The 11885-nt window shown below is 44.5% G+C and overlaps 2 protein-coding genes and 1 long non-coding RNA gene across 3 annotated transcripts; 2 read left to right on the top strand and 1 right to left on the bottom strand.

The window, feature by feature from the left end:
• Positions 1 to 5058: 5058 nt before the first annotated feature.
• Positions 5059 to 8944, bottom strand: cmpk2 (cytidine monophosphate (UMP-CMP) kinase 2, mitochondrial). The gene is made up of 5 exons (XM_027012865.3): positions 8256 to 8944; positions 7464 to 7581; positions 6893 to 7094; positions 6469 to 6702; positions 5059 to 5537 (listed from the first exon to the last, which is right to left on the bottom strand). The coding sequence occupies exons 1-5, from the start codon at positions 8937 to 8939 to the stop codon at positions 5417 to 5419; spliced, it is 1359 nt and encodes a 452-aa protein (XP_026868666.3). The 5' UTR covers positions 8940 to 8944; the 3' UTR covers positions 5059 to 5416.
• Positions 6974 to 7622, top strand: LOC145659444 (uncharacterized). The gene is made up of 2 exons (XR_014125658.1): positions 6974 to 7078; positions 7422 to 7622. It is a non-coding gene; the product is annotated as an uncharacterized LOC145659444 (long non-coding RNA).
• A 199-nt stretch (positions 8945 to 9143) lies between the features above and the next one.
• On the top strand, positions 9144 to 11761 carry rsad2 (radical S-adenosyl methionine domain containing 2). The gene is made up of 6 exons (XM_027012863.3): positions 9144 to 9486; positions 9699 to 9860; positions 10181 to 10410; positions 10534 to 10683; positions 10934 to 10966; positions 11217 to 11761. Exons 1-4 carry the CDS (start codon positions 9180 to 9182, stop codon positions 10543 to 10545), a joined length of 711 nt encoding a protein of 236 aa, XP_026868664.3. The 5' UTR covers positions 9144 to 9179; the 3' UTR covers positions 10546 to 10683; positions 10934 to 10966; positions 11217 to 11761.
• The last annotated feature ends 124 nt before the right edge of the window (positions 11762 to 11885 follow it).

Raw genomic sequence — 11885 nt, 5'->3', positions numbered from 1 at the left:
GTGTACCAAGACAAACGCTGAAGCAGCCTAGACAAGCCTCTCTCGGCCTCAGAATCCTGCTTTTTTTTCCCCACAGGTTCCTGATGGCAAGATCGCAAAACAAATTTCTGGTCCTGCGTCCCTGAGAAACAGAATAGGTGGAGTGGCTCTTGATAAATACTGATTGTGCTTGTCAATTACAGAAATGCGACCCAATGCACACAGAGCAACTGCACGCAGAGTTTTATAGAGTAGGCCTGCATGTCAGGCTTTTAAAGCTTTTAAGCTGCTCAGTGCCCTTGATTCGTTGATAAAACGTTATTTCTTTTCCATGAGCGGCCCCTGCGTAGCTGTTCGGCCTCGGGACCCCGTGTCATACTTGCAAGGACTGTATTGATGGCTTTCCCTTGTGCCACCCCAGAATACTCTTCTTTAAAAGGGCTTCAACGGGGCCATATTTCAGATTGATAGCATATCAAACTGTGCGAACTCCTGAGGCCTTTCGGCCTCGCAGGGACGTACAGTACAAGCTACCTTTGAAAAAGATAGAAAAGAAACAGAGAGCTTGAAGCTGGCAGAAAGCCACTTTCTTGTTAGCATGTCCCACAGTCGCCTGCCAAGCACACACATGGTTGATTATTGAGATGAACAACTATGAGCTCGATATTTTAAGGGGGGAGTGAGGGAACTGGAAGGCAGGAAGACGTCTGGGTCTTAAGCTCATGACAAGAAGGCTAAATGGATGTAGAGGGATTCGTGGGGCTTAGACCGGATAAGAAACCGGGATCTAGATAGTCTCCCCCTCCACCCCTGGGCTTCCAGTGCTGTACTTTCTGACAGCCTGTGACTAAGAAGTGAGGTATCCAAATGAAAATCTGGACAGTGTCTGGACTGTAAAATCCTCCGGCCACTCCGAGAAGGGTGTTGGGGGGGGTCGTCATATTTACAAACAAGCATGGTTCGTGAAGACAAGCATGGCTCATGCTTCCTCGCAGCATGTGGGCTCTTGTGTGAGAAATAATTAAAGACCTGCTTTGATGAGGATCCATGTTTTAAACAGGAGCTGTTTGCACGTGATCTAAGAGGTTAAATGTACATTTGCTGCAGTTAATAATGCATAGTAAGTGTCCAGTGGGCTGTCTGGCGCAGTTTGTTGGGATTCCTCCCCCAGCTCGGCCCAGCCAGTGCCTTTCTCCTTGCTGGAGTTCGTCGAAGACTAGCTTCTCCCCTGATGCTGAAACAAGAGTACAGGATCAAGTTGCTCCTTTATTTGGGTAGCTGGAGCGTTGTTTTTTTTACAGGGAGTTTAGTTTGTTGCAAACTTGTTTCGACCTTTTTGCCACTTCAGTTTTGGATGCTATGAAAAATGAAGCTGCATATCGTAATAAAGTACAAAAAAAAGGGAAATGTGTACGATACGACGGCGGTTACGAAGATGGGGCTTCAAAGTGTCCCGCCATTAACGGCGCTAAAGCAAAAATAAACCTTTTTTGGGTTAGAATAAGAAGACGCACAGCTGGGAAGCAACTCAGCAGCCTTGGTCTTTGATGTATTCCTTTGGGGGAAAAGAAAGGATGGTGTGTGAGGGGAGAGAGAGAGAGGGAGAGAGAGAGAGAGAGAGAGAGGGAGAGAGTTGGAGCACACAACATTTCAAGCTCACCATGGGAAATCAATTTATTTGACTGGCCAGTCCAGCTAAAACAGGGAACACTAACAATCCAGTGAATTAAGATTTGGTTACAGGGACAGCATGTGGGAGAGGAAAACTTTGTTCCCTATCTTGCCTCTATGTTTTGAATTATTAACCTAATCGAGCTGTCACATTTCTTTTTCCCTCGCCTTTTCTGGTTCCCTGCCTATTTTTGTTATTTTCCATGTTTAGCTGACAGAAATCAACGGATGCTCTATCACTCTGAGATTTTATGAATCTGCAGTCAGCGCGCGCCTCATTTCATGGGGAATGATGATGCATTGTGCTCGTGCTAGGGGCAGGAAGCTTTAGATAATAAGTGTTGTGTCACCCTTCGCTGAGTTATGACTAGTCTCCCGAGTGGCTACGCGAGCCGCTGGGAGACTAGCGGGGAAACTGATGTGGGGTGTGGCGTGGGCTGTGGTTGTACACTCTTTAATGAGATCTCGCTAACGTGTTTAAATATTCAACGATTCCTGGCGTAGCATCGCCGCCATGAACACGCGGCACGGTTTCATTACATATCCAAGGAAATGCATAAAACGGGGAAGTAGGTTATGAGAAAATGTCGCGGTTCCTTCGTCGCCTTGCGGCCTAATTTCTTTGTTGGTAATTTAGGCTTGTAGTGGGATCACTGAAAAAAGAGGGAGTAACGCAGAGCTTAAGACAGGTGAGTGTAAAACGATGGTCCTAAATAAAGGCTCAGTATTTGTAGAGCCACATGCAAACATATTATTACGCACTGTACCACTGTTATAGGTCTCTACATTAATCCTTATCACCCACTCACATCTATAGTATATAAGAAAAACAAAACCAACAACACGTACAGATCATTATATTTGGTTTATCTGTCCTAACATCTGCAGATATTGTTGCCCACTAACATCGTTGGCCAGCTCTACGTTAGATCTAAAGTGGAGCTCCGTCTAAGGTGCTGTTCTCCCGGCTGTATATGTACAACCTGTGCACCCTGCTCGCCTCCGAGGAGCCCACACACACACACACACACACACACACACACACACACACACTTACTCCAACTTCTGTTGTCGCCTCCACCCGTCCCTTCTCACCTCTCCTCCACCTTCCAAATGCACCACCCCCACAGCACCCCGGGGCCCCGCGCTGGAATATGTCCGAGCCAGGCCTCGGAGCCCCGCCCGTCACGTGCGCCACGCTTCACACGTGGAGAGCAGCTTCCGTCTGATCCGTAGCTTCGAGGCCCACCGTGGAGGATCCCCGTGGAGAGCTGTGCTCTCACCTGCACGCCGCGTCTCTAATTACGGCCAGGCTTCGGGTTTGAAAATACCGGCGGTCAAATACTGAGCGGCGGTCTGACCCCATCGCCATCCCCCACGCGATGGGCCCGTCTCCGTCAGACCAGCTGGTTCATATTCCACAGAACACACGTGACCACATACACACTCCAGTAGTCGGTGTGAGCCAGAGTGGTCAGCCCTGGGGTCATTTCTGCTTACAGGAAAAGTGGCTTGCACAAACGTCCATCATAGACTACTCTTCAGCGAGATACCATTCTCCGAACTTCAATGCCGGTGAGAATAGAAACGGTCAGAAAAGTTCTGTAAATTTAATATGTGCTGTATTCATCAGTACAAAGAACAGGGCAAAACTCACATTAGGTGAACATGCAACATAAATGTTATTATGTATATTCTACATCGTGCATATCTTTTGAACTGTGAAAATATGTGTGCACGTGACTACAAAAGTAAAGTGGAAACAGACAGTCAGATGGGACTGTGAAAAGTCTGGAAACTGACTGACTAAAACACCAGGCCCTCACAGTGGGAAATACTATATATTTAATACTAGTTGAAAAATTAGCCAACAAGGCATCCTGCTACTTCTCTACTGTGTATGTGTGGGGGGGGGAAAGAGAGAGAGAATGACATGAATATTACAGAGAATCTCTGGAATCTAAGCTAAAGCCATGCTACCTCTTCCAACATTCGGACCAATAATTCTCCAATACCGGGCGTGGAAAATTATCACCTACTACCACAGAGGCATGAATATTCACCTCAGTGGACAAAGTATAGGTATCATATATAAAAATGACTGCATTTGGGTAATTGGCTGAGGGGAGTTTGTGATTGTGCAGTGGTGTGAAAAGAAGCCTGGCTGTGATCTACAGGAGTCCATTAATTGCTATATGAATGTTCCTCTCTCATCTCCACTGCTACCTCAGCCAATGAGAGAGAGAGAGAGAGCGAGAGAGAGAGAGGGAGAGAGAGAGAGAGAGAGAGAGAGAGAGAGAGAGAGAAAGAGAGTGAGAGACAGGTCACCCAGTGCTCCCCAGCCCACCTCCGCGCCAAGCTCATAACGTCTAAAACCTCTAATTAATCTTGCTATCATGGGGTAACTATAGCACTCACTATATAAATGAATTATGGCCCTAATTGTATTGGTGGGTGACTGTGTCTGTGTGTGTTTGTGTGTGTGTCTGTGTGTGTTTGTGTGTGTCTGTGTGTGTTTGTGTGTGTGTCTGTGTGTGTCTGTGTGTGTTTGTGTGTGTCTGTGTGTGTCTGTGTGTTTGTGTGTGTGTCTGTGTGTGTGTGTGTCTGTGTGTGTTTGTGTGTGTGTCTGTGTGTGTTTGTGTGTGTGTCTGTGTGTGTTTGTGTGTATGACTGTGTGTGTTTGTGTGTGTGTCTGTGTGTTTGTGTGTGTGTCTGTGTGTGTTTGTGTGTATGACTGTGTGTGTTTGTGTGTGTGTCTGTGTGTGTGTTTGTGTGTATGTCTGTGTGTGTTTGTGTGTGTCTGTGAGTGTTTGTGTGTGTGTGTTTGTGTGTGTCTGTGTGTTTGTGTGTATGTCTGTGTGTGTTTGTGTGTATGTCTGTGTGTGTTTGTGTGTATGTCTGTGTGTGTGCACTATTAAAGGACAATACAGAGCATTTGAAAAAAAGTGCAGAAAGCTTGATGCATTACTACCTCTGCTATGTCCAGGCAATAAAATGCAGTAGAGAATTTTTTCAACTTTTTGCAAGCAAACAAGTGAATTCAGACCTCATTTAGAGAGCGCCTACTGCACATAACTATTACACAATAATCCCGCAAACACATTCTGTTTTTAAAAGCTGACTGGAAAGTATGTCACACATTGAACAGCAAGGAGAAAATTAAATTACTCTCCTACTGTATCTCACTTTATTAATGCTCAACAGAAATACCTCCAACTGGAGGAATTTCCTGGTCCATAAGGCCCTGCTGGTTCTTAATGTTCCGTGTGCTCTCATCTCCCAGCTCTCGCAGGAGCAAATGTTGAGCTCACCAACAATGGGCCCTTGTGCTGAAATCTAATTGAAGTGATTGATGAATTCACCGACTCCTTCAGTTCAGTTCCTGTGTTGCAGTTGGGGCGGGGGGGGGGGGGGGGGGGGCAGGGATGTGGGTAACATAACACAGTACGAATGGAACTCACAAGGTTGTAACCTGGTATATGGGAGTTGACATCTAGTCCCAGCGTTCATAATAACTTCCCCTCTCATGTCATCAGTGGTGCTCGGTAGGAATAGAACAGGTTGTGACATGTCCAGATATGGCTTTTGATACGAGCTGGCCCTTGGCCACCAGCCTCCTGTGCAGTCGATGCACTCAAAGACCTGGGACGTTTTTCAGCGGGGCACCCTATTTGTCTGGAGGGGACATTTATAACGTGACACTACCATCTAGTGAAGCTGGAAGGTACTGTGGCCTTCGTGAGAAGCCACTGATAGAAGCCAGTGTTTACAGGCCGCATTTGCTTCTTATCAAAGACAGCACATGGTGCAGCACTCGGTCCGGGGCGGGGCTGGCGTCCACGACGACGCAGGCGGGGTTCCGGATCCGCCTGTAGGCTTCGTCGACTCTGAAAGAGAAAGGTATGGGCAAGGTGACTGGCATGCCCCACACCTGATACTTCCTGTGGCTTATTAGTATGACAATCAACTTGCTTGGTGAACTAATGGACAATGACACAGTAGAAATGTAATTTACAAGAAATGTAAAGCAGCTTAAGTCAAATGAAACACAGACACAGGCTGAGGAATGTGAACTGGGGTAAGACAGAAACCAATTTAAGACAGAAATTAAACTAATTAAGTGGAATTTGATTTTGATTCACTACAATGTCTTGTGACCTAGCTGCACAGAAACATTCTGAGGAATGTCAAGATAAGACAGAAACGAAACTTAACAGTGTGTCATGATTTCCCCCTTCTGGCACTGTGGTGCCATGGCGCTAGCTTTATGTGGTTTTGTTTTTGTTTCTGTTTTGTTTTTATCTCTTATCTCCTATCTTGCCCTATCTGGGGTTTTGTGTATAACTACCCTTTCTTTATTTCCCCAATATCTACCTGTGCATATATAGCCCTTACATTCTGATTCCCCCTGCAGTCATTAGTCACCTACCTAGTTTCACTGTCTTCTTTGTTTCTCTTCTTTTTAATACAGTCCCTGTTGTTTAATTCTATTCTGAGTGTCATGTTTTATGTTGCTATTTCTTTGTCTTTTTTCACCAAGGCCTGTTACAATGCCAGTGCATTTGGAATTGCCTTAAATAAACATTGTTCACCTAGGCGTTTGCACTCCGCCTTTGTATGTTTTCATTATCCACCCAACGTGTGCATTTCCACACAAGAAACCACAGTTGTCAAAAGTGAGTATATAAACATATGGTCTTTATATAGTAAGCAGAACATGTATGTTTTGAAGCCCCTTGCATGTTATTAATGAAAAGCATGGGCGTGCCACACAGAATTTGAACACGATCTTTGGGAACGGAAGCGAGTTTGACCTACTTCTGGCGGAAGAGTTGATTGATTTCCAGTTGGGTCTCCTCCTCCGTCTTCTCCAGGCCCCTGTGCCGGAGCCTCCGCAGGCGTTCCTGGGGGTTGACGGTGAGGAGGACGACCAGGCTGGGCTGGAGCAGGTCAGCGGGCCACGCGTAGATCTCGGAGCCCACCAGCGGCAGGTTCTCCACCCTCCCACTCACTGCAGTGGCTATCGCGTATGCCGCCGTGCTGTGCCAGTACCTGACCGAGGAGGGAATTCAGCCATTAATAACCCAGCCAGGTTTTGGTGCCAGGCTTCTTCCAGTCCTCTCTGTCTGTTTTGTTCTTTCCGAGTCTCTTCCCTTCCCACTCACTCTAATCATTTCCGTCAGTTCACCTACTGCAAAAAAATACGCCGTGTGGATCTGTGCATGGATGGGACGTTTCGAACCTGTCCACGATCACGGGAGCCCGTGACGACTCTTCCCTTATCTGAGCGGCCGTGAGGTAGTTCCCCAGAGCGTAGAACGCCCGGCGGATGAGCGGGGGTTCTGAGTCGAAGCGCTCCCGGAAGGGGGCCAGGCACTGTGGAGGGGACTTCAGTAGAGAGGCACCCAGGGCCTTGTGCAGGCTTTCGGTGAGAGTGGTTTTTCCTGTGCAGTCATTCAGACAACCTGTCAGCTTGATGCTATGGGTCTATTAAACACCAAAACTGACCTGGTTTTCTAGACTTTCTGAAACTTGACCAAGACAAATGGATTTGCTATAGCCATTGTTTGTGCTTGATTTTCTACATTGACATTATCTCTGTGGAGAAGTGGCACAATATACAGAGCATTTTGGATAGGCCTAAACTCCACTTCCCAATTATGAGCATGTGCATACTGTAAATGAAACCACCTACCAGGTATTGATCAAGTGGGTTACAGCTAATCATTAAAATGATATCTATATACAGAATAACCCGCTTTTTGCTACAGGTAAGGAGAAGAGCAGTGGTTTTGATACAGGACGCTTGTCACCTGTAGCATCCAGTCCCTCGAGCACAATGATGGGAAAGCCTTCTTCATATCTGCAGGCCTCTAGCTGGTGATCCACAATCTCCAGCACTGCCTTTGACTCTGGGATCGTATCACTGCACTATGGAAGAGAGAACTGCTGTCCCTATCAAAGGTTCGGACCTACCTGACAGAATGCACACCAATGTTCAAAACGCTATACTAAAAAAGTTGGAATCAAAGTTGTTGATTATAAATTATTCTATTATGCTAGCACTATTTAACTCTATAGGTTTCTAATCATTTCAGCTGTAAAGAGAAAGAAAGAAATAAACTTTAGGTGTGTCCAGAATTATGTACATAAAAGCTACACAGCACTGAGAATGATGTTATAATACCCAGAATGCCTCATGCTGGATCAGTGATAAATCTTGAGGTGAGGATTTTGAGGAGAAATTGCTATATGCAGATAACTGTAAGGTAATTAGTGCTCACAGATAACTAGTTTATTGAAATGTAATGACTTATTGCTTTCCCACAAAATTCGAAGTAATAAAAAAAATCTATTGCAAAGCTTCCATCAAGCCAAAGGCTGCTTTGAACCATAGCTGAGCTGATTTTATTTCTTTCGTTTTGTTATTTATTTTGTTTTGTTTGTTTGTTTTTACTTTGTCATCAAGTTTTGATGAACTTGCTTGAAAACCCTGGTTTTAACTGTGGCACACAAAGGTTTCCACTGCCAGTTGCCTTTCCAGCAGTGCTAGTAAAAATAAATGAGTTAATAAAACATGCCCCACTGAAACAAGCGCAGCCCACCTCTTCAAGAACTCTGCGGGCCTCCTCCATCCGATAGAACACGTCCGAGTTCATGATGTCCAGTTCTGACGGATGGCGCTCGGGCGATGCTGCGGGGATGACGTAATACCGCGCCCTGGCCTCCTCCGCGCGCGCGGACCACAGCTCCTGGCACGAGTAACGCCCGTGCTCGTCTCGCTCATACGAGAACGCGCGCGCCGCGCCGGTCTGACGGACCTGGTGCGAGATTCGCTCGGCCAAAGAGGCCACGGAGTTGTCCCGCAGGAAAAAACCCCGTACAACTGAGTTTTTCACCTCGGGGAGGAAAGAAGCCATTTCCACCACATCGCATCCGGGAGGCAGATCTCTGCAGAGCTCCTTTTTTAGATTCGCGTAAGATTTCGCTCTCTGAATTCTGTCATCGCAGTTCACATGCAGCGAATAGAGTTTCCCACTCCCGAACGCTCTGGACAGTGCCGAGAGCTGCTCATCACCAACATCTGTTGGCTTTAAGCTCAAGGCGAAATAAAGTGGTTCTGTCTTCAGGTCAAATTCCACCCAAAATACTCGGGAATGCCAGTGTGCCCAACGGAGTATGTTCCTGTGTGCCATTACAGGAGCAGTGCTGGAGCGCAGTGTAGCGTAGCGCGGTAGCCGAGGTTTTATTACAGAGAAACGAAACTGGCCGGGAAACCGAAAGTACATTATAGAGTTATACAGAGTCTATTAGCCCACCTATGACCAAACCAGTCAAGAAGATCGACCACTTTAACATCGTCTTCAACCTTAACGCAGTTTCTTTTTAAGAATGCCGCGTTGAACCCGTAAAAATTGAAACAGCGTTTCGCTTTCCTTTCCCAGTCACACCTTCACCCAGCTGACAAGCTGCTATATATAGGATGGACGACTGTTTAGAAAACCGGACCAGAAAGCCCATAACTCGACATGTTTGTCATGCATCAAGTCACCTCGTTACTCCTGCTCTGGTTCAGTAATGTGCACTGTATTATCTCGGCTGTCCTCAAATGGATTTCTGCACGTGTGGGGGGGAATCGGATCCCAGGGACCAGACTCCAGCTCTCCAAAACCGAAGAGCCGTGCAAAAATGAAGTGACAACTCCAAGAAGCGTGAATTACCATTTTACTCGCCAGTGCAACTACAAGTGCGGGTTTTGCTTTCACACTGCTAAGACGTATTTCGTTCTTCCACTTGAGGAGGCTAAGAGAGGTTTGCAACTCCTGAAAAAAGCAGGTGCGCAAAGGGAAAAAAACCCAAAACGCTGGGCATGACAAGTGCTGTTTATTAGATGTTCGTTAAAGTAGACGCGCCATTCCATTATTTATTCTTCTTCTATATTATTGTTATTATTATTGTTATTATTATTATTATTATTATTATTATTATTATTATTATTATTATTATTATTATTGATAGCATGTTATCGCATTACAATTATTTATCAGGTATGGAAAAAATAAACTTCTCGGGCGGAGAACCTTTCTTGCATGAAAGGGGTTTTTTTCTGGGAGAGCTGGTTCGATACTGCAAGCAAGAGTTCAATCTACCGAGCGTCAGCATCGTCAGTAACGGAAGCATGATCAAGGAAAAGTGGTTCCAGAAATATGGTAACTATATGAGAGGCTCTGAACACTAGAGGGCACCAACAGCTCATATTATCAGCTTTACGGTTTAAGTTTCGTTTTCGGGTGAATTTCGTATTGGTTTTAGAGAAACCCGCCTTCAGCCCTACATTCAACAGAATGCACTGTTGTTTTTAAGTAAAGTCAACAACACATGTTCAGCTCTGAAAAACCCAGTATAGCACTATGGAAAACTGGTTTTACCTTTTGGGTTAAATAAAATGGTGTGAATATGTCTGCAAACCATTGCATGGCATTGTTTAGGGATTTCATTTAACAAAAACCGACAAACTGTGTTTTTTTAGGGGAGTATTTGGATATTCTAGCAATATCTTGTGACAGCTTTGATGAGGACACCAACAGAGCCATTGGTCGAGGTCAGGGCAAGAAAAGCCACTTGGACAACCTGCATAAAGTGTGCAACTGGTGCAAAGAGTACAAGGTGGCCTTCAAAATTAACTCTGTTATCAACACATTCAACGTTCATGAACATATGACAGAACACATCACTTCCCTTAAGCCGGTGCGCTGGAAGGTAAGGCTCTTTGAACTCGCAGTTCAAGCAATATATGTAACCTAATATGGCTACGTATATTTTGTGCCGCTTGTCTGCTGATGGCCTCTTGTGTTGATGGGGTCTGTTGGTTCAACGCTTTAGGTGTTCCAGTGACTTCTGATTAAGGGTGAGAACACAGGAGAGAATAGCCTTCGCGAGGCCGAGAAATTTGTTATCACCGATCAGGAGTTCCAAAATTTCCTGGACTGCCACAAGAGCATTGACTGCCTGGTCCCGGAATCTAATCAGAAGGTAATGTCTATTATCATGGTATTATAACTGGTATTTTAACAGCTTTCTACCACGTGTAAGCCTATCCGCATCTATAAGGTATCAAAGTGTGCAGTAAGGTACTTGTTGCAGTTTTAATTCAGTTATATCTGGCTGTTGCTTTTCCACACATAGACTCCTAGCACTGACCCACCCAGCACTATCAAACTTGGGTACAACATTTCAAGCAAAATTAAAACCAATAAATTGTTGATGTTTGTTTTCTTTCCAGATGAGAGACTCCTACCTGATTCTGGATGAATATGTAAGTCAGAATATTCATTCTGCATACATAAGGTTTTCTTGTGATTTTTCTTATAAACTGCAGAATGTTGTTATGTCGTGCTTTGTGTAGTTTAAGATGAGGGATCTATTATAACAGTGTTTTTGTAGTGCAAATTTGCATTTATAATGAAGCTGAATTTATGCAGTTGAGCAGGATAATTCATGGCTCATTTCTGAAATGACCAAATTATTCTCATTTGTGAAAAATCCTTTGATTTTTGTCTTTTCAGATGCGATTTTTGGATTGTCGTGCAGGGAGTAAAGATCCATCTAAGTCCATTCTGGATGTTGGGGTAGAGGCTGCCATCCAGTTTAGTGGGTTTGATGAGAGGATGTTTCTCAAAAGAGGAGGGAAATATGTATGGAGCAAAGCAGACATGAAGCTAGACTGGTGATCATTTTGTTACCGCATTATGTACAGTGCATATCTTATAATATATTTACTATTTGTTATTTTAATTTGATTTGCACCCATTTTGAGTTGTTAGTATTGTTGTTATTGTTATTATTGTTGTTTCTGTTGTTGTTGTTAATAGTTATTAATATGTTTTTAATAATAGTTGTACTGATCAAATAGTTTTGATCACATAGTCTTGATGAAATAGTATTGATCATTTTTTGCATTTCCTGCGATGCCTTGTTCATGTACCCTTTCTAAATGATGCACATTTATGTACATTTTTAAAAATGTTTTGATGATGATGCTTTTATTAGTAAACAATTGCTAAAAAGGCACAACTGCTGTCCGTTTCTGTTTGTGTATATAAATTAAAGTTTTAACAAGAAATACAACGTTTACGTTTTTTTTTGGGGGGGGGGGGGGGGGGTTGTTTGTTTTTTATTCAAAACAAACATTGGCTGACGCCTCGCCTGGTTAGACGGTAGCCCGTGTGAGCACG

Source organism: Electrophorus electricus, chromosome 10 (assembly GCF_041902795.1).
Source record: "Electrophorus electricus isolate QZ-2024a chromosome 10, ASM4190279v1, whole genome shotgun sequence".
In the NCBI taxonomy this organism is placed as follows: domain Eukaryota; kingdom Metazoa; phylum Chordata; class Actinopteri; order Gymnotiformes; family Gymnotidae; genus Electrophorus; species Electrophorus electricus.
The sequence above is the reverse complement of the archived record's forward strand: the minus strand, read 5'-3'. Positions and strand labels throughout refer to the sequence as shown.

Coding starts and splice junctions, on each gene's coding strand:
- rsad2 (XM_027012863.3), top strand. CDS start 9,180: ATGTTTGTCATGCATCAAGTCACCTCGTTACTCCTGCTCTGGTTCAGT. Junction 9,487..9,698: donor GCAACTCCTGAAAAAAGCAG/GTGCGCAAAGGG, acceptor ATTATTTATCAG/GTATGGAAAAAATAAACTTC. Junction 9,861..10,180: donor AAAGTGGTTCCAGAAATATG/GTAACTATATGA, acceptor GTGTTTTTTTAG/GGGAGTATTTGGATATTCTA.
- cmpk2 (XM_027012865.3), bottom strand. CDS start 8,939: ATGTACTTTCGGTTTCCCGGCCAGTTTCGTTTCTCTGTAATAAAACCT. Junction 7,582..8,255: donor CCCGCAGAGTTCTTGAAGAG/GTGGGCTGCGCT, acceptor TCTCTTCCATAG/TGCAGTGATACGATCCCAGA. Junction 6,703..6,892: donor GCTCCCGTGATCGTGGACAG/GTTCGAAACGTC, acceptor CTCCTCGGTCAG/GTACTGGCACAGCACGGCGG.